At 42.6% G+C, this 22,372-nt stretch overlaps 1 protein-coding gene across 1 annotated transcript; it reads left to right on the plus strand.

Moving 5' to 3' along the window:
• Positions 1 to 10,285: 10,285 nt before the first annotated feature.
• Positions 10,286 to 22,372, plus strand: LOC116354033 (sodium/potassium-transporting ATPase subunit beta-233). The gene is made up of 6 exons (XM_031792949.1): positions 10,286 to 10,618; positions 17,334 to 17,462; positions 19,338 to 19,493; positions 20,145 to 20,329; positions 20,561 to 20,644; positions 20,929 to 22,372. The coding sequence occupies exons 1-6, from the start codon at positions 10,528 to 10,530 to the stop codon at positions 21,187 to 21,189; spliced, it is 906 nt and encodes a 301-aa protein (XP_031648809.1). The 5' UTR covers positions 10,286 to 10,527; the 3' UTR covers positions 21,190 to 22,372.

Below are 22,372 nucleotides of genomic sequence, written 5' to 3' on the forward strand. Positions count from 1 at the left end.
TCCACAGTTAGTAAATAGTCCATAGATCACTGTGGAGGTGTCATAATACCCATAAAACCTAGCGGTCAGACATGGAAATGGCTCCAATTGTTTTTCCACTATTCCTTTTCAGAAACATTTAAAATAAGGGCTGTGTTTCGCGTAGGCTTACCCTGGCGTGACATTCTGATAACAATGTAAATCTCTCTCGGACAGGTGACTTTTATCAGTATATTCGTCTCTATTTACTATCAGAGTCGAAAAATGCTAATTAGTGTAGACATCATGCAAGACTACAAATCCCTGCAAGCTCCTGCACGTCATCTCTAGCTGGCACCTTTGCCAACAGGTACATTTAAAGAAGTGTAGCCAATTTATGAATTACTACATTTAAATAACATTAGAAAGTTAATCCAGAGATTTTTACCTTTGCCTTGATTCTGCAGTCTAGTTCAGGTCATCATGGCATTTGTAGTTCTTTATAATAGCCACATTAGTAGACAATTAGCATTTTATTGGTTGGGGGTAAATACAGCCGAATATATTGATAAAAGTCAACTTGTCCGAGAGCGATTTACACAGTTATCAAAATGTCACCCCAGGGTAACCCAACTCGAAATGTAGCCGTTATTTTAAGTGTTTCTAAATTAATGGTGGAAAAACGATTGGAACAATTTCCCTGTTTGACTGCTAGGTTTTATGGGTATTATGACTCATACCGTGGTACTTTATTGAGGACAGGGTGTGAGTCTCTGTCTCTCTCTGCAGTGTGGAGGAGCAGAATGGAGCAGGGGAGAGAATGGTCCAGGGGAGGCGAGGGAGAGCGAAACGGTGTTGTGTAGCTGACAGCTGCCACTGTCTGACATCTATTACTATAATCTGAGGCCACTGCTTCAGCGACAGGAGGCAGGTACACTGACACACTGCACACACACACCACAGAGGGGCTCTCTCTGTATCCTGATAAGATATGTATCAGAAGCATCTCTCACTCAATCACCTTGTTCTGTTATATAACCACTTCAAATCAGCTTAGATATGGTTTTAAAGGGCTAGTACCCTAAATGACTAAATTACAGATTTTATAAACTACCCTGAAAGGCGTCGTTGCAATACACAGTCACAAATCAACTGCCAAGGTGCTATACAACTGGATTGAAGTTAATTTGAGAACAATCCCTTTATGGTTTCTCTGTGTACGATCTATTCTGAAATACATTAAATAATATTACGAACTAATCTCCTAATCAGACAGTATGGCCAGCTGACTATTGGTCTGTAGCTAATATGCACACACTATGGCTATTGAAAAAGCTCAAAATAAATCTCGTTTTGTGCTTTTGGGGCACAATACACTCCTTTATTTTCCAGTCATGACGATCTGAGGTCATTTACTGTGGCAGAGCAGGGGAATTATCGTTAATGGAGCATGAGTCCATGGCTGCCTGAGAGCCAGTGATTAATGGAACACACAAACAAACACACTCACATGTGCAAACACATCCACACACACATACCCACATGAAAAAATACTACAGTTTACTATAGAATACTATAGTACTTAATATAGAATTCTATAGTAAAATGTAGTATACTGTAGAATACTGTACTACATACAGTAGTATCTCTTGATCATCTATAGTACTGTTGTAGTATACTGTAGAATACTATAGTAAACACTACATTATTATCCGCTAAAAAATGCTAAAAAACACTAGTAAATACTACAGTAATGTCATCAAAAACACAACATTTTTTTAAACTATAATAAATACTACAGTATTTAATTAGCATATACCCTGCCCATTCCCCACCCCCATATCCCAATTTGTGCCAGTCATAAGTGAGAAACCTACATGCCAAGTATAGACCAAATATTGTGTTCCCTACAGTTTATTTAAAAAAGCAGAAGCTCTGAACTATCTGTTCAGACAACAGTCCTACCTATCTACCTACAGGTTATGGAGAATTAGCTCTTTTAGTATTTCTTCAATTGATTTCCCGAAGCCCCCAATTCTATGTCAAAGATAATAAAACTAAAATACGTTAGTGAATACTACAGTAATGTCTGCAAAAACACTTCAGTAAATACTATAGTATTTATACCATAGTTTACTGTAGTATTTTTTTCATGTGGGTACACACGCACATAAACATGTTTATGTGCAAACACATGCACGTACGCACACACATGCACACACACACACAAACATGTTTATGTGCACACACACACATGTATCCACACACACACACGCACACTGGTCCAGCAGTATACAAGCATATAAATAAATCCAACCCCATTTGCAAAACATGAAATTGAGGCATTGCCTTATTACGTTGCCTCTGGCACCGAAGGGAGGTTTTACCCTTGAGCCCCCTTCAGAAGGGTGTTAGGGGTGTTGGATTCCAGCCTAGGGAGAGCTAGCTCGGTTGTATGTGCTCTTGGCAGCGGTGTGTAACCAGAGCTTATTATCCCTGGGAGAGGAACAGCAAAGCTACCAGGGTGTGGTCCTCAGCACGTACATGTACACAACAACACAGGAGGGAGGATATCCTCCATGTCTAAAACCAGAGTGGATATCTGACAGATTATACCTGATGTGCTTCAATACAGTAGGCTTACTGGTGTCCAGTTTGATGACATTTAAATGGAACGGTTTATTCAGTGATAAAGTTATGGAGGATATGTCATTTAAATAGCATAGGCTAGTGGTGTACAATAGGCTAGTGGTGGTCAATAGGCTAGTGGTGGTCAGGGAAGTCCGGAACCAATACACGCAGTCAGTCAGGAAAGCTAAGGCCAGCTTCTTCAGGCAGAAGTTTGCATCCTGTAGCTCCAACTCCAAAAAGTTCTGGGACACTGTGAAGTCCATGGAGAACAAGAGCACCTCCTCCCAGCTGCCCACTGCACTGAGGCTAGGTAACACGGTCACCACTGATAAATCCATGATTATCGAAAACTTCAATAAGCATTTCTCAACGGCTGGCCATGCCTTCCGCCTGGCTACTTCAACCTCGGCCAACAGCTCCGCCCCCCCCGCAGCTCCTCGCCCAAGCCTCTCCAGGTTCTCCTTTACCCAAATCCAGATAGCAGATGTTCTGAAAGAGCTGCAAAACCTGGACCCGTACAAATCAGCTGGGCCTGACAATCTGGACCCTCTATTTCTGAAACTATCTGCCACCATTGTCGCAACCCCTATTACCAGCCTGTTCAACCTCTCTTTCATCTCGTCTGAGATCCCCAAGGATTGGAAAGCTGCCGCAGTCATCCCCCTCTTCAAAGGGGGAGACACCCTGGACCCAAACTGTTACAGACCTATATCCATCCTGCCCTGCCTATCTAAGGTCTTCGAAAGCCAAGTCAACAAACAGGTCACTGACCATCTCGAATCCCACCGTACCTTCTCCGCTGTGCAATCTGGTTTCCGAGCCGGTCATGGGTGCACCTCAGCCACACTCAAGGTACTAAACGACATCATAACCGCCATCGATAAAAGACAGTACTGTGCAGCCGTCTTCATCGACCTCGCCAAGGCTTTCGACTCTGTCAATCACCATATTCTTATCGGCAGACTCAGTAGCCTCGGTTTTTCGGATGACTGCCTTGCCTGGTTCACCAATTACTTTGCAGACAGAGTTCAGTGTGTCAAATCGGAGGGCATGCTGTCCGGTCCTCTGGCAGTCTCTATGGGGGTGCCACAGGGTTCAATTCTCGGGCCGACTCTTTTCTCTGTGTATATCAATGATGTTGCTCTTGCTGCGGGCGATTCCCTGATCCACCTCTACGCAGACGACACCATTCTATATACTTTCGGCCCGTCTTTGGACACTGTGCTATCTAACCTCCAAACAAGCTTCAATGCCATACAACACTCCTTCCGTGGCCTCCAACTGCTCTTAAACGCTAGTAAAACCAAATGCATGCTTTTCAACCGGTCGCTGCCTGCACCTGCATGCCCGACTAGCATCACCACCCTGGATGGTTCCGACCTAGAATATGTGGACGTCTATAAGTACCTAGGTGTCTGGCTAGACTGCAAACTCTCCTTCCAGACTCATATCAAACATCTCCAATCGAAAATCAAATCAAGAGTCGGCTTTCTATTCCGCAACAAAGCCTCCTTCACTCAAGCCGCCAAGCTTACCCTAGTAAAACTGACTATCCTACCGATCCTCGACTTCGGCGATGTCATCTACAAAATGGCTTCCAACACTCTACTCAGCAAACTGGATGCAGTCTATCACAGTGCCATCCGTTTTGTCACTAAAGCACCTTATACTACCCACCACTGCGACTTGTATGCTCTAGTCGGCTGGCCCTCGCTACATATTCGTCGCCAGACCCACTGGCTCCAGGTCATCTACAAGTCTATGCTAGGTAAAGCTCCGCCTTATCTCAGCTCACTGGTCACGATGGCAACACCCATCCGTAGCACGCGCTCCAGCAGGTGTATCTCACTGATCATCCCTAAAGCCAACACCTCATTTGGCCGCCTTTCGTTCCAGTACTCTGCTGCCTGTGACTGGAACGAATTGCAAAAATCGCTGAAGTTGGAGACTTTCATCTCCCTCACCAACTTCAAACATCAGCTATCTGAGCAGCTAACCGATCGCTGCAGCTGTACATAGTCTATTGGTAAATAGCCCACCCTTTTCACCTACCTCATCCCCGTACTGTTTTTATTTATTTACTTTTCTGCTCTTCTGCACACCAATATCTCTACCTGTACATGACCATCTGATCTTTTATCACTCCAGTGTTAATCTGCAAAATTGTAATTATTTGCCTACCTCCTCATGCCTTTTGCACACATTGTATATAGACCCCCCCTTCGTTTTCTACTGTGTTATTGACTTGTTAATTGTTTACTCCATGTGTAACTCTTTGTTGTATGCTCACACTGCTATGCTTTATCTTGGCCAGTTGCAAATGAGAACTTGTTCTCAACTAGCCTACCTGGTTAAATAAAGGTGAAATAAAAAAATAAAAAAATAAAATAGGCTAGTGGTGGTCCATAGGCTAGTGGTGGTCCATAGGCTAGTGGTGGTCCATAGGCTAGTGGTGTACAATAGGCTAGTGGTGGTCAATAGGCTAGTGGTGGTCAATAGGCTAGTGGTGGTCCATAGGCTAGTGGTGGTCCATAGGCTAGTGGTGGTCCATAGGCTAGTGGTGGTCCATAGGCTAGTGGTGTACAATAGGCTAGTGGTGGTCAATAGGCTAGTGGTGGTCAATAGGCTAGTGGTGTATAATAGGCTAGTGGTGGTCAATAGGCTAGTGGTGGTCAATAGGCTAGTGGTGGTCAATAGGCTAGTGGCGGTCAATAGGCTAGTGGCGGTCCATAGGCTAGTGGTGGTCCATAGGCTAGTGGCGGTCAATAGGCTAGTGGTGGTCCATAGGCTAGTGGTGGTCCATAGGCTAGTGGTGGTCCATAGGCAAGAGGTGGTCAATAGGCTAGTGGTGTACAATAGGCTAGTGGTGGTCAATAGGCTAGTGGTGGTCAATAGGCTAGTGGTGGTCCATAGGCTAGTGGTGGTCCATAGGCTAGTGGTGGTCCATAGGCTAGTGGTGTACAATAGGCTAGTGGTGGTCAATAGGCTAGTGGTGGTCCATAGGCTAGTGGTGGTCCATAGGCTAGTGGTGGTCCATAGGCTAGTGGTGTACAATAGGCTAGTGGTGGTCAATAGGCTAGTGGTGGTCAATAGGCTAGTGGTGTATAATAGGCTAGTGGTGGTCAATAGGCTAGTGGTGGTCAATAGGCTAGTGGTGGTCAATAGGCTAGTGGCGGTCAATAGGCTAGTGGTGGTCCATAGGCTAGTGGTGGTCCATAGGCTAGTGGCGGTCAATAGGCTAGTGGTGGTCCATAGGCTAGTGGTGGTCCATAGGCTAGTGGTGGTCCATAGGCAAGAGGTGGTCAATAGGCTAGTGGTGTACAATAGGCTAGTGGTGGTCAATAGGCTAGTGGTGGTCAATAGGCTAGTGGTGGTCAATAGGCTAGTGGTGGTCCATAGGCTAGTGGTGGTCCATAGGCTAGTGGTGGTCCATAGGTTAGTGGTGGTCCATAGGAAGTGTTATCATTGTTTTGTCTAACCTCTAGATTTAACCTTCCCCTCGCTCTCTCTTATTGTCACCCTACTGTTTCTCGAAGCCATAGGGTGGCTGCCCAGCAGTCATGATATATACATATGCATCATATAGTGGGAATACTGGATACTGTTTGTCTAGGTAAAGCATTAAATTGTCCTTTTGACACCCACTTGCAATTACAGTTACATTCACACATAGAGGATTATGACTACTGGCAGCGTATACAGAGGGTCCTGTGTAACATTGAATAACATAGAGCTTTGTGTGCAGTGCTTTACACTGACTTCACACTGCACAACAGCTAGTAGCACCTATTAGTAAAGCAGCACAATCCCATTGAACATTTCAGCAAAATTTCATTAAAATATGATTACTTTTTAATCATTTTTTGTATGGGTCACATCCCAGCTAGCACATAACGTTCTGAGAACCATATGTTTCTTAGAGCATGGTGAGTGCGTAGTTGTCCTATGGTTAGAAAAAAGTTGTTTTCTTGGCATATCATTACTTTAACAGAATGTTTCCTAAAAGTTCTAACATGGTTACAATTTTGGGAATATTCTAGGAATGGTTCCAAGTGGTTTGACATTGGTAATGTTCTAGGAATGGTTCCAAGTGGTTTGACATTGGTAATGTTCTAGGAATGGTTCCAAGTGGTTTAACATTGGTAATGTTCTAGGAATGGTTCCAAGTGGTTTGACATTGGTAATGTTCTAGGAATGGTTTCCAATTGGTTTGACATTGGGAATGTTCTAGGAATGGTTTCCAATTGGTTTGACATTGGGAATGTTCTAGGAATGGTTTCCAATTGGTTTGACATTGGGAATGTTCTAGGAATGGTTTCTAATTGGTTTGACATTGGGAATGTTCTAGGAATGGTTTCTAATTGGTTTGACATTGGGAATGTTCTAGGAATGGTTTCCAATTGGTTTGACATTGGGAATGTTCTAGGAATGGTTTCTAATTGGTTTGACATTGGTAATGTTCTAGGAATGGTTTCCAATTGGTTTGACATTGGGAATGTTCTAGGAATGGTTCCAAGTGGTTTGACATTGGTAATGTTCTAGGAATGGTTTCCAATTGGTTTGACATTGGGAATGTTCTAGGAATGGTTTCTAATTGGTTTGACATTGGTAATGTTCTAGGAATGGTTTCTAATTGGTTTGACATTGGGAATGTTCTAGGAATGGTTTCCAATTGGTTTGACATTGGGAATGTTCTAGGAATGGTTTCTAATTGGTTTGACATTGGTAATGTTCTAGGAATGGTTTCCAATTGGTTTGACATTGGGAATGTTCTAGGAATGGTTCCAAGTGGTTTGACATTGGTAATGTTCTAGGAATGGTTTCCAATTGGTTTGACATTGGGAATGTTCTAGGAATCGTTTCTAATTGGTTTGACATTGGGAATGTTCTAGGAATGGTTTCTAATTGGTTTGACATTGGGAATGTTCTAGGAATGGTTTCTAATTGGTTTGACATTGGTAATGTTCTAGGAATGGTTTCCAATTGGTTTGACATTGGGAATGTTCTAGGAATTGTTCCAAGTTGTTTGACATTGGTAATGTTCTAGGAATGGTTTCCAATTGGTTTGACATTGGGAATGTTCTAGGAATTGTTCCAAGTTGTTTGACATTGGTAATGTTCTAGGAATGGTTTCCAATTGGTTTGACATTGGGAATGTTCTAGTTTCTAATTGATTTGACATTGGGAATGTTCTAGGAATCGTTTCTAATTGGTTTGACATTGGGAATGTTCTCATAGTTCAGAGAAGGTTAAGAAACAATGGTCTTCTGTAGGAATTCAGTACTTCAGTGTAACTTCCTACAAGTTTATTCATGGTTCTTCTTAAAGTCATCTTCTCAAATTGTTCCAAGAACATTAAGAAACAACCGTTTCTGTGGGAATTTCAGTATAATGTTTCCTACAGGTTTCCTTATGGTTCTATATAAAGTAATGTTGTTAGAATGTTCATAGAACATTAAGAAACAATGTTCTTCTGTGGGAATTTCTGAAAACTTTAATAAGGTTCTAAGAACGTTTTTTTTAAACATATACATTCTGTTCTCAGCAACAACAAAACTCTCTCTATCCTCTCTTGTTAGGTATGTTAAGGTGTGTTGGCTGCGCTCAGTAATTGTCCTCACCTGATCTTAATGAGTGCTTATTTCCTTTGGGATGGGGTCTGTTTGAATAAACTAAAATGAACAGCTTTGTATGAGTTAAATAAATAAACAGCATGGAAGTGCCATCCTGGTGGCACACTGGACTAATTCCATGGATAGAGAACAGAAGATCATAGGTTTCAAACTCACTGATGCTCTGTCACAATAAAAAATGAATGACTAAGCAAATGATTTCCATGTGTCCTATCTGTGCTTGTAGTTCAAAACAGTTAACCTAAGATAGCCGTTTTATTAAAAGTCTTCGTCAAACATTCAGTGAAAGTTATAAGGAAGTTACTCAAAAACCTCCAAATAACAATTTTATTCAAAACATTCACAACATTTAGAGAACAACATTAATAAAACCTCCCAGGAAAGGTTTTAGGGGAACTTTTCAAAAACCTTCCTGCAAACTAAAATGGAATGTTCCTAGAACAAGAAAAGGAACAGCCTAAAATCCGTAGCACCACGACATTGGCCTAAGTAAATCCGGAACACTCAAATGAGTATGATATGTTACGTTTGGTATGACAGTAGGTTACTTAAGGCAAAAAGGAAAGGAGCATGGTTAACGCAGACATCTAGCAACTCAAAGGTTGTGTTTGCATCTCATCACGGACAAGTTGAACATTTTAGCAACTACTTATTACTTTTTAGCTACTTTGCAACTACTTAGCATGTTATCTAACCCTTCCCTAAATCGTAGCCCTTTAACCTAACCCTAACCAGCTGGCTGGAGTGTTTAAGGACCTATTCAGTCTCTCCCTATACCAGTCTGTTGTCCTGACTTGCTTCAAGATGTCCACCATTGTTCACGTAACCAAGAACGTGAAGGTAACTGAACTAAATTAATGTCGCCCCACGACACTCACTTCTGTCATCATGACCTGCTTAGAGAGGCTAGATAAGGATCATATCACCTCCACCTTACCCAACACCCTTTACCCACTACAATTTGCATACCGTCCCAATAGATCCACGGATGACGCAATCGCACTGCACACTGCCCTATCCCATCTCGACAAGAGGAATACCTATGTAAGAATGCTGTTCATCTAATACAGCTGCAGCCTTTAACACCATATTGCACTCCAAGCTCATCACTAAGCTTGGTGACCTATGTCTGAATCCCGCCCTGTGCAACTAGGTCCTGGACTTCCTGACGGGGCGGTCCCCGGTGGTGAAGGTAGGCAACAACACCTCCGCTACGGTGATCCTCAACACGGGGGCCCACCAGGGTGCGTGCTTAGCCCCCTCCTGTACTCCTTGTTCACCCATGACTGCATAGGCACGCACGTCTCCAACTCAATCATCAAGTTTGCAGAAAACACAACAATCGTAGGCCTGATTACCAACAACAACGAGACAGCCTACAGGGAGGGGGTGAGGGCATTGGTGGAGTGTTGCCAGGAAAATAACCTCCCCCTCAACGTCAACAAAACAAAGGAGCTGATCGTGAACTTCAGGAGACAGCAGAGAGCACGCCCCCATCCACATTGACATGGCCACAGTGGAGAGGGTGAAAAGCTTAAAGTTCCTTGGGGTGTACATCACTGACAACCTGAAATGGTCCATCCACACAGATAGTGTGTTGAAGAAGGCGCAACAGCGCCTCTTCAAGCTCAGGTTGCAGCTAAACCAAAAACATAAGTTCCCACGACTTCCAAGGGAACCAAATGTGCTAGATAAGGATCATATGTGTTTTTCTCCAATTACAATTGAGTTAATGAGGAATGGCCAAGTCATCTTGGCTTCCTCAGATGATCTTATAAGTATGAATAGTAATTATGGTAGGCCATCATACTTCTGTAATTTTTTACATTTTAAATTTACCCACATTGTAAATCCCAGTTTGAGTGAATTAGGTCTCCAGATAATGAAGACAATGGTGGCAATTTGTAATGTATAGCTGGCGCTGTGAATAGATGTACTATGCCTCTGAATCTTTATTAATTTGAGTTATCTTCTGTGGAAATCGCAGGGTCCCATCGTAAAGGACATTCTGACGTATACTACGTCCAAGGGTGGAGAAAAACCCTGCTGCCGACCTCCACAAACGATAGCATTACGCAGAGAGGACGCGCGTTTGTGATTCGCGAGAGCTGGCCCTCCCTCCTAGTGGGTGACTTGTTAAAATAGTTTTCGGGCGGAGTCGACTGCAACTGGGATATATCTGTGTGCAGTGAGTACGCAGGAGCAAGCCGTGTACAAGTCCGTCGGTTTTTGGAATTTGGTACTCCGGAGAGGGACCGGCAGCCAGAAGGGAACTGAATAAAGAAAGAGCACCACACAGTCGAAAATGTCTTCGAATAAAGACGATGGTGGATGGAAGAAGTTTGTATGGGATTCGGACAAGGGGGAATTTTGTGGACGCACAGGGGGGAGTTGGTGTAAGTATGCAATTCTGATATTTATGATCACGGTAATTGGCCATTGTGGCCGGAGGTTTTAATCGAAATTGTGATGGATCTTATATGGCACGATCGAATTTATATTGGGCAGTATGGAACGCGCACCGAGTCTTCATTTAATCTTGGTGCATAGCACCTGTTTGATTTGACTTTGCAGCAATGTGCGCTACAATGGTACGGTGTCACCGACTCCATATCATTGCCCATCGCCACTCGTTGTTCATGGCTCTCCATGTCTGTTTTGTGAGTAATAGCATACGGTGAACATGCGACCAGTTTTTGCTCATATTTCACTGTCACATGTCCTTGCTTCTTGAACCTACTGCCTTATTCAAAATAACAGCCTACCGACTGTTCCAAGTAAAGATGGGTTCGCACATCTTAAATTAATATGAGAATCCAAATAGGTCGTTGAAAGACGGTGGTGGGAATATGCATAATACATTATTAGAACATGTTATTCTAAAGGTTCGAATCCTAATAGTAGAGTAGGCTAGTTGATCACACTGCAGAGACGCAGCCGGCTATGCCTGGAAGGAGACTAGAACTCTCCATCGCAGTAACCTGATCTATAAGTATTAGGATGGAATTACACCATATGTACATGCTGTAGAGACTTTAATTTCCGATGTAAAATGACACAATCAAAGGGTTAAAAATGCATCATAGTCCAAGGTGATTCAAGGTGATGGGGCCTACTTGGAATTATGGAGAGGACATTCCGTCTTGTGTTACTATTCGATGTGGATACTGTGTCACTTTAATTAGCAATGGAAATGTATTAACTAGACTAATTTTACTTTTGTCGTTTCTATCTGCACCCATGTCTTCCCTCATCTCAATGTCACACAACTACCCTACATTTTCGGTATTCAGAGGATGACCAGCTGAGCGACAATTCATGTTGCAATTTTGCTTATTTAACTAACGCCCTCAAGTTGGTTGGTTTGGTCATTTACTTCAACTGTGTTTTGTGTGTATTATCTCAAGGCCAAAACTCGTTTTGGATCTTTTCATTTTTGTGGTGACCATATTTTTTTATTTTGACATTTACCTTGTTTGGGGGGGGTTACAAGCACAACATATCATTTAATATTCAGTTCAATACAATGAGAAGGAAACATAAAGAAGTGAGCCTCCAACCCCACTTCCCCAAACCCACCCATTCAACATGTCTCCAACCAACACTGGTGCTCCTCATCCATCCAATTTAAGCGGTGCATAATTTTGTACGATGTGTGTGACACTATCCAGGACTTTAATGATGACTCGTCTCCATTCGGCCACTTGCATGATTAATTGAATCTGTCTACAATGCAAGAACATATGTTTTATCTGGTGTGATGCATGGAGAGAGAGGAGATATTGAACCCTCGTCTATAATATGGATAATGTACGCACCCTTGTACCGGCCAATTGTGATCAGGGAAAACGCATGATCTGGATAAGACACTGGGTGGTTGTGATGTCCTTATAATTTTGCCAAGGAACAGGTGACATCTTAAGCCCTGCATAATTGATTGAAAGGGAACTGCTGTCTCCTATAAGATGTGACCTTTTGACATTGTCTTATGCACCACTAGGCCAAAACAGTACTAGCTCTGCAGGTCTGGTGGGTTGGGGCACCACTAGGCCTATACAGTAGTATTTCTGCGGGGCTGGTGGGGGCAGCAGGGTTGGGGGTGACTTGAGGAGATTCTAATACTGTACTAGTACTATGGCTGGACTCGGGGCGGCAGTTAACCTAGCGGTTAAAAGCGTTCGGATGGTAACCGAAGGTTGCTGGTTCAAATCCCGAGCCGACTACGTAAAAATCTGTCAATGTGCCCTTGAGCAGGGCACTTAACCATAATTTCTCCTGTAAGTCGCTCCGTATAAGCGCCTCTGCTAAATTACTAAAATGCACTGTACCTGCAGGGCTGGCTTAATGCAGGGGCTTACTGGGGCTGAAGTCCCTGGGCCCAAGCCTGTGGGGGGGCCAAGAGGAGGCAAAATAATATTAAGTTGTTTTACAAAAAATAATATTAAAAGATATGTGTGTGTGGTGTATATCTTTTTACTGCAACTGCCAACCACAGGACTCCGCCCGCTTTCAATGAGTGTAGACTGCTGCTGCTGCCGCTCTACTAGTCATCAGATGGTGGGAGGAGACTCGGTATGAGGCCCACGTGGGTAACTGGGGGGGGCTTGATTGGGTAACTGATTAATAAAAATAAACTGCATATTTAATAAATTCATAAATAAATGTGACTGGTCAATTGTGAGTCGGGGGCAGGGCCCAAGCCCAAAGATGGTTCAAGATGCTTTTTAAAAATGTATTTATATAATAAAAAATGTTTTATCCAACCACAGGAGCCCCACTCTCAATGTTTGAGAGAGCATAATTTAGCCACAGAAAATGTATAGTTTATAAAAAAAACAACTGTGGATTAAGTTTTAGCATGAGCACAGACCAAAAAAAAGGAAACGCCAACATAAAGGGTGTTAGGTCACCACGAGCTGCCAGAACGGATTCAATGCGCCATGGCATAGATTCTACAGGTGGACCTATCCATGCCAGGAAAATGCACCGCACACCATAAGTTGTACTTTGTATCCCTCGTTTACCTAAGTGTTTCCTTTATTTTGGCAGTTAGCGGTATACCTACAGTCGGGAAGGCTGCAGTTTGGGCAGCGTGCTCCAAATGTACAGTTGCGGCCATAGACATATAATCCATAGAAGGGTTTCGTAACGTCTTACTTTGGCAATTTGACTGACTGTTAAATTCAAGGGTACACTTTGACTGACTGTTAAATTCAAGGGTACACTTTGACTGACTTAAATTCAAGGGTACACTAGCAATGAATGCCAGTCCTGACTTTAGTGAGAACTGCCATTTATGGATTATAATTCTATGGTTGGTTGTGGCTGTTGGTTTGCCTTTTGCAGATTTCAATATACCAAAACCCCGGGCCTATGATTTCTCATTCTGGACCTGTATACCTGTACTGGTTTTATGCATATCCCAGCTAGCACATTTTGGTTCCTTGGAAGTTGTGGGAATGTTAAGTTTTTGGTTTCCCATTGGTTCTGATTACGAAATAATGTTTCCTGACCTGTAAAACTGAAAGTAATAATAAAAAATGTTCTGAGAATGGAAGTGAACAGTTCACATGTTCTGGGAATGTATATATTTTCTTTTTAAGGTTGTAGGGAGGTTCTGTGACTGTTCTATGGTTCCCTGGAAGTTTTCCTGGAAGGTTTTATTAATGTTCTGAGAATGGAAATTCTAGGTTATTTGAAGGTAATTAAATAACATTCTAAGAACATGTTTCAATAAGAGCAACACAGTTAAGCTAGCAGTGTTAAACTCCAAGCACAGATCAGACACATGTGAATTCATTTTCTTAGGCATTAATCATTCAAATGCAAAACTTAAATGTATGTATTGTGGCACGTTGTCAGTGAGATTTGACCCTATGATCTTCTGTTCTCTAGCCATTGAATTAGTGCAGCTAGCATGCATTTTTTTTTACTCATACAAAGCTGTTCACTTTAGTCTATTTAAACAAACCTCCATTTTAACTTCTTGCGGATCATTGGGACGCTAGCGTCCCATCTGGCCAACATCCTGTGAAATTGAAGAGCGCGAAATTCAAATGACACATCGTAATATTAAACATTCATGAAAATACAAGTGTCCTACATCAGTTAAAAGCTTAACTTCTTGTTAATCCAGCCACTTTGTCAAATTTCAAAAAGGCTTTACGGCGAAAGCACACCATGTGATTATCTGAGGACAGTGCCCCGCATACAAAAGCATTACATACATTCTTTCCAACCAAGCAGAGGCGTCACAAAAGTCACAAATAGCGATTCAAAATAAATCACTTACCTTTTGAAGATCTTCATCTGGTTGCAATCACAAGGGTCCCAGCTACATAACAAATGGTCATTTTGTTCGATAAACTAACTTTTTGGGGATATAAAGGACTTTATTTGGCGCGCTTGACTCAGTAATCCACCGGTTTCCCTCGTTCAAAATGCATACAAATGAATCCCGTAAGTTACTAAAACTTCTTCAAAACAAGTCAAACAACGTTTCTAATCAAACCTCAGGTACCCTAATATGTGAATACACAATACAATTTAAGACAGAATAGTACTGTCATTACCGGAGATAAACAACGAAGTACATGCTCTCACCGGAACGCGCTACAAACACTACAGCCAAAATGGGAGCGATTTACAAAAACAACAAATTCTAGCTAATTAAAAAAAAAGCCTGAAACTCTTTCTAAAGACTGACATCTAGTGGAAGCCCTAGGAACTACAATCTGGGAGGTATTCCTTTTATATTCCCATTGACAGCCATAGTAATCATTGTTGGGCTGAAAAAATAAATTGTCCTCGGGTTTTCGCTTGCCATATGAGTTCTGCTGTACTCACCGACATTATTTTAACAGTTTTGGAAACTTTCGTGTTTTCTATCCAATACTACCATGCATATCCTAGCTTCTGGGCCTGAGTAACAGGCAGTTTACTTTGGGCACCTCAGTCATCCAAACTTCCGTATACTGCCCCCTAGCCCTAAGAAGTTAAAGGAAGCGAGCACTCATTTAAGACCAGATGTGGCCAATTAGTGGGTGTGACCAGCACACTTAACAAGATGGAGGATAGTTTTGTTTATGCTGAGAATGAAATGTATGTTTTTAAATAACTTTCTTTGAACGTTTCCGAAAGTTTTCTTAATGTTCTGGGAACATGACTTAAAATAGAACTATGAGGAAACCTGTAGAATACGTTTTATTTACTTTTCTAAGTACTTACATTTCCACAGAAGAACGTTGTTTCTTGAAGCTGCAATACGTAACGTTTTGGGCAACCTGACCAAATTCAGATAGATCTGTCATTCTCATTGAAAGCAAGTCTAATATGTGTTAGATCTGTTCCATGTGTGCTATTTCTATGCTTTCTGTTCTTAAGTTTTGTTTTCACTGTCAGTTTTGTACACCAACTGAAAAGATAGTATTTTTGTTTATGGAAAATATATTTCAGTGATTTAGATGGTACAATGATTCTCTACACTATGCTTGCTTGTTTCGTCGCAAAACTATTTTAGCAACCAGGAAAAGGCGACGTGATTTCTGCAACAGTGCCCCTAAATGTAACATTCTCTAAACAATTTGAGAACATTACTTTGAATAGAACCATGAGGAAAAGTTCAACTGAGGTACTGAAATTCCCACCTAAGAAACATATGGTTCTCAGAATGTTATACTAGCTGGGTATCCTGCACCATTCCCAGAATGTTGTGGGAAGGTTGTATGCACAATAACCATAGCACAACCACACTCTCACCAAGCTCTAAGAAACATACTGTATGGTTCTCAGGATGTTATGCGCCAGCTGGGTAGTATCTAGGTTTTGTATAAAAGCTGAGCATGCAGACTGCCCCCATTGTTATTGGGACCTGAATGTATTAAGACCAATAAATTATCTGCGATGTGGGCACTATTTTTAGAGCAACCTAGTCTCTTGTGACAGGCCTAACAATTAAAGCTGAGTAGCTAGATTGAGATTTGTTTCTGAGTTTAAGAGTAACCAAAAGTGATTTTTGACAATTTGATTTACTCTGAAGCCTGAAGTTGTTCTCCTGGCTACTACTGTATGATCTACTGGTTACACTTAGTTTTCCTGCCCTAAGTGAAGAGTCAAGACGCTGTCTACTGTTATAGGTGGATTACTATTTGGAACAGGAGCTTTGTGGTTAGGTCACCTCCTGCTCCCTCCATAGGAGACACGGGCTTCTCTGTCTGCATGCATTCTACCTGTATAGGTATCAATGAGCCCAGGTGTGCATCCCAAATGGCATCCGTTTCCCCTATATTGTACACTTCTTTTGACCAGGGCACTACATGGGGAATAGGGTGCCATTTGGGACTCATTCCAGTTATGGAGAGTCTGTGTACGGACCAGGAAGCTTAAAGTAGAAATCAGGTGGGCTTGGATTAGTAGTAGAGCCAGCCAATCTATTTATCTAATTTTTAATATGTTTGATAGTGTTGTGGTGCAATGGGCAATGACTGGGCAGTCTTGAGGTTTGATGATAGGATGGACACGCATGAGATGGAATTGGAACACTGAGGAAACACTCGTTTGACGACACAATAGGCAGACTTGCTGTTTGTCTTTCTTAAGCTGTACCCTTCTTGTCTCACTTTGTGGTGCAAGACATTGCTTATGTATTTATAGTAAAATGGTATGTATTTTAAGTCCCCAACTCCACAAACACTACAGTCAAATGAAAGTGGGGATCCACAGTCTACATGTCTGCGGTGTTTAGCGTACTGTACACACTGGCTCTGCAGGGCTGGTTAGGGTGGGCAGGGTTGTGTTGACTTGAGCAGATTCTTAACTACTGCAGTAATACTAAGGTTGGACTTAGGACTTCATTATGGGGAATGTTCCTTGTTTTTCAGAGCAGATTTAACATTCTACATTTGCAGAATGCTGGAGTTCTGTATGTGGCTTTTTGTATGACTCAATTGAATGAGTGGAAATGGACCTTGTCAACAACATAACAACTAGATCTTAATTTCATGGCATCACTGGTGTTTGTAGTTTTTTTAAAGGAACATTGTATGTCACAATCATCTGTCCTCCACATCTTTTGCATGGTGATGACTCATTTCTCTCTCTCTCCTTTTACAGTTAAAATTCTAGGGTTCTACTTAATCTTCTATGCTTTTCTGGCTGGAGTATTCATCGGCACCATCCAGGCCTTGCTTCTCACCCTCAGTAACTACAAACCCACCTGGCAAGACAGAGTTGCTCCCCCAGGTAAGGTATCACTGAACACTAGACACTGAGCCACTACTGCTGCCTGGGGATAAGAGATGGTGTCCAACCACAGTGGCTTCGTTTGAATTGGCACCCTATTCCCTAACCACTGGTCAAAAGTAGTGCACTATGTAGGGAATAGGATGCAATTTGGGCTGCAGCCAGAGTCTAACATGCATGTTTGTATATCTCAGAGGGGTGGGTTATGTCCGTCAAACATCCTCTTATTGAATTTCACACTTTAACTCGTTAAGGGAGTCTCACTGTGAGATATCAGCTGAATTGACATTAGCACAGTATGGGCCAGAGAGCAGGCCGGCACAGTACCGTTTTGAGGTCCGACACAGAGGACTCTTGTCTTTCAAGTAAACGGTGGGTGTCATCCATGCATGCAGCATGTGGAACTATTTTGATACTGGTTCAGTGTCTATGGCCCTGGCTCATTCAGGCTAGCTTGTACAGTAGTATGCTTACTTCCAATAACAAACTGGTGAAATTAGATTTTTGGCAAAGATCTACAGAAGTGCTTCTGTCAAAATGAACTCGGGTCTAGTAGTGAACTGAATCCTTGACGTGTTACTGTTTTCCTACTGTTTAAATGCTCATGTCGTATTGGACATTTTGGTGTAGGTAGTGGGTCGGTCAAGTGTCGCAATTAATTCCCCTAAAGGCCTCCCACATGGGCAGAGGCCTCTCTTCCCAATTTGTTAGGTAGTGTTTAAAGAACGAGAACTGTTCCCGTTCCCCATTATTGGACTTTGCATATTTCAGGTCTTTCTCCACAGTTTCCTCTTTCTGAGAGGCTTAGTCAGTTTCGCTGGAGTCTTCTGATTACGTGGGTGTGAAAGGGAGGGAGAAGTGCTAATTGCGAGCTTTACAGTGTGGTCCCCTAACAGAGCTCTCTCCTGATGCCTTTGACTAGAGTTAAAACAGACCGTGACGTTCTGGTAGACATTGCTTGCTTCCTTTACCAGGGAGAGCTCTGTGGTAAACTGTCAACGGCAGATGCTATTCTCTACTTTATTTTCTCCCCTTACACAACACAACCCAATCCCACAGCACCAGTGCCCTTCCACAGAGCATTAACCCTTTCCTGTTGGTGTTTTCAACCATGACATTGTCAAAGACATGTAAGCTGCATTTGAATTGGGTCTAAAGCCAGTATCCCAGTCATGTCTGTCTGGGTATATATAGCCATGGTCTGCTCGGGGAACCTCCATTAGGAGAGGTAGCTAGGCGTTGATAGTGCGTTACTTTCCACAGGAGGCCTGATAACTGGGCCATGTCTTCACAACGAAGAGGTCACCTAATGGCTCTAACAAGCAGAAAGAGAAGAGTCTGACTATGTCTTTATCTCACAAGCTGACAGAGGAGAGAAGCATTACTCTCTTCAGACTCCTCACCTCACTCAGTCCAGTTAGTTCTCTTTAGTTTTCTGGTCATGAAAGATGGAACTTAGTGTGGGGGCTGGGCTGGTTGTAAATAAGGAAGTAGAAGAGAATGGGGGTGAACGTGTTTTGGATCTGGTGTCGTAGCGTAGAGACAGTTGTCTTTTGTTTGAAATGGGCTTTTCCCTTTTACTGACCCGTCTTTCCTGCTAAGAACAATGACAGGGATTCACCTTGTCTTCCTCTTCAAGACTGTTTTCCAAAGTGTGGACTCTTCGATGGATGACTGCCTCACTGAAAGACTTAATTAGAAAGCAAATTACACTGACTGTTCTTAACTGGTTTCATACTCATTACTGTTGTGAGTTAGAGTAAATAGAATGGCCACAAGTCCACTGAAACATTATTGTCCTATTATAAAAGTGTGTATTGCTATTAGTACTTTACTTCTGTATTATTGAAACTGATGTTGACTGTCTGTTCTCAGGCCTGTCACACACCCCACGCTCCGACAAATCCGAGATCGCCTTCAACTTGAATGATGTGGAGACCTACTTGACTTACACCAAGGCCATGCGAGAGTTCCTGGTTATGTACGACGACGACAAACAGCGGGACCAGATGAAATACGAGGATTGTGGAGGTACAGGAAGTGTTCCATTCCGCTCTCTACCCCCTACCCTTAGCTCCTAGTCCTACCCTTAGCTCCTAGTCCTACCCCTAGCTCCTAGTCCTACCCCTAGCTCCTAGTCCTACCCCTAGCTCCTAGTCCTACCCCTAGCTCCTAGTCCTACCCCCAGCTCCTAGTCCTACCCCCAGCTCCTAGTCCTAGCCCCAGCTCCTAGTCCTAGCCCCAGCTCCTAGTCCTACCCCTAGCTCCTAGTCCTACTCCTAGTCCTAGCTCCTAGTCCTACCCCCAGCTCCTAGTCCTACCCCCAGCTCCTAGTCCTACCCCCAGCTCCTAGTCCTACCCCCAGCTCCTAGTCCTAGCCCTAGCTCCTAGTCCTACCACCTGCCATGACACAGACCTAAGAGGTGCTCAGTGTGGTGGAAGCTCTACTTAGATGGAGGTGGTACCATCATCTTCTAGCATTTTGCTTATTGAATCCTTTCTGACAGTCTAACATCAGGTGGGATAGGAACTAAGTGTCCAGGACATGGAATGGAGTTGTGTATTGGCTTCAGAGAGAAGGTGTTTTTTTGTAATTTGTTTTTGATGAATTAGTTGAAGCGAGCAGTTGTGGCTTCCTGTGCTCAGTTGTTTATTTTTGATTTGTCCTCCTCCTGCCTTCAGAGCAACCCGAAGACTATAAGAACCGTGGTGACCTGGAGAGTGATGTGGGGATCAGGAAGGCCTGTCGCTTCCAGAGGAGCTGGCTTGGGCCTTGCTCCGGGATGGAAGACAGAGACTTTGGCTTCAAGGAAGGAAAACCCTGCCTGATCGTCAAGCTCAACAGGATCGTCAACTTCAGGCCACGGGTAAATATCCTAAGGACATATGAAAAGTTGACCCCTTGTATAAACTGGTCACTTTGATATTTCCAGTGGCCCCTGGTTGTTAGTTTATGCATATTTACCTACTTTTACCCAAAGTAGTAGTACATTATTGAATACAAAATCTACATAAACTTTCTTAGGTAAAAGTGTTACTGTTTTTAACAGATTGTTTTGCCTCCTTCCTCACTGTGTACATATCCTCCATTCTTTCAGCCCCCCAGCTCCAATGAAAGCATCCCTGAGGGAGCCCAGACCAAGGTCCAGCCCAACGTCATGCCCATCTTCTGCACCAACAAGGTACAGTACGCCAGACAGAATTAGATGGAACAACATCGAATCACAATTGATCATTCCAATGTCAGTTGACAGTAGTCAGTAAAGCAACATTGAAGCCTAAGGGAATGTTGACTTGAATGGGGAATGTTCATTCGAGCAATTCTAGAATTGCTTTCGATGAATAGTCCCTGTTCCGTCACTAAACCAGGCATTGTAAATGTGTTTCTGGGTGAAGGTCAGATGTCAGAATGACCAAAATAGCACCGTCTTTCTCCTTTTGACTGTCTCACCCAATCTCTTTGCAGAGAGAGGAGGACGCTGGTAAGATGGGTGAGGTGAAGTACTACGGCATTGGGGAAGGTTTCCCCCTCCAGTATTACCCTTACTACGGCAAGCTGCTCCACCCCCAGTACCTGCAGCCCCTAGTGGCCCTCCAGTTCGTCAACCTCACCATGAACACCGAGCTGCGCATCGAGTGCAGAGCCTACGGAGAGAACATTGGCTACAGCGAGAAGGACAAGTTCCAAGGAAAATTTGACGTTAAATTCACTGTCACCAACTTATGACCACAGTTAGGTTCATAGCACTTTTTCTCTCCAGCCCCCTCTCCCTCCCTAACCATTTCTCAAAAGTAACAAAATAATTTAGGAAAGGGAGTTGGGGTGGAAATACGAAGTTAAGTTAAAAAAATTTAAAAAATCACAACTAGTCTTGAACAAAACTCATAACATACGGGACGACACTTCATCTGTCTGCTTTACACTGGCTTCTCTGCTTCTGTCTAGGGTTAGAATGTAAGTCGCAGGAGGAGTAGCAATAGCATAAAGTATTTATTCTACTGTAAATGAATAATATTCCTTGAGCCATGGGGACATGTTTCATTTCTGACTGTAAATTGTAATTCCACTACTGATGTGTAGCGAGCAGTGTTTTGTCCCCCTCCATATTGCTGCCTTGTGTGGTTTCTATACATATTTTTGGAGTGTACAGTGCAGTAGTCGCATACATTGGTCCTTTCCAAGCCATGTTGTAACCTGTTTACTTATGTGAGCAAGCTTTAGCAGTCCAAGATGTGTATATACTATATATGAATACTTAATCATTTAAAAATATTGACACGGTACTCTCTGATCTCTTCTGACCTGTGTGAGGAAAAAGGCTGCACTCCAGGGAACTAGGCCTACTCTTTCCTTATTTTTGCCTTTGTCTGATTGTGAGAATTTTCACATGGCTTTTCTTTTAGAATCACTTAAATGTGGGATAAGGGTTTTATTCCGCTATTGTTTCAGTCTTTTACTTCCGTTTGTTCTGTTTGATTTACTCTTAATGTCGAGTTGTGTCTCCAGGTTGTTAAGGCTACTTTTGCCTGTTGTACGGCAACGGTGCTAACTCTGCTTTTTAAAGATGATTGTTTTGCTCAATTACGTCACGTCACAACGTGGTGTCACTTTCTGAATGTTTTAGCCATTTTACATGGTGGAAGGAGTTTTATATTTGTGGTACTTTTTTTAATTTAATTTTTTTCTGCAGAAAAGTGTAATGTATAAATACAATACCAAAGTCACTGGTCCAAGTTGAGAATCTTATCAGAAGCAGTGCTGTACCCCGTGTTTTTAGGATTTCTTGTCGATGTTAAGTGCTAAACGTCAATGTCTAACATCAGTCACGTTATCAGGAGTTCTCATCCGCTCTTGTCATTTATTTAATCCCAGTAAGAAAAAACCCTGAAATAAAATGATGAAAACACAA

Source organism: Oncorhynchus kisutch, linkage group LG16, assembly GCF_002021735.2.
Source record: "Oncorhynchus kisutch isolate 150728-3 linkage group LG16, Okis_V2, whole genome shotgun sequence".
In the NCBI taxonomy this organism is placed as follows: domain Eukaryota; kingdom Metazoa; phylum Chordata; class Actinopteri; order Salmoniformes; family Salmonidae; genus Oncorhynchus; species Oncorhynchus kisutch.

Bases quoted from the DNA above. Each gene is read 5' to 3' on its own strand.
- LOC116354033 (XM_031792949.1), top strand. From the start codon at position 10,528: ATGTCTTCGAATAAAGACGATGGTGGATGGAAGAAGTTTGTATGGGAT. The intron at 10,619-17,333 runs GTAAGTATGCAA...CTCCTTTTACAG, and splicing joins ACGCACAGGGGGGAGTTGGT to TTAAAATTCTAGGGTTCTAC. The intron at 17,463-19,337 runs GTAAGGTATCAC...GTCTGTTCTCAG, and splicing joins AGACAGAGTTGCTCCCCCAG to GCCTGTCACACACCCCACGC.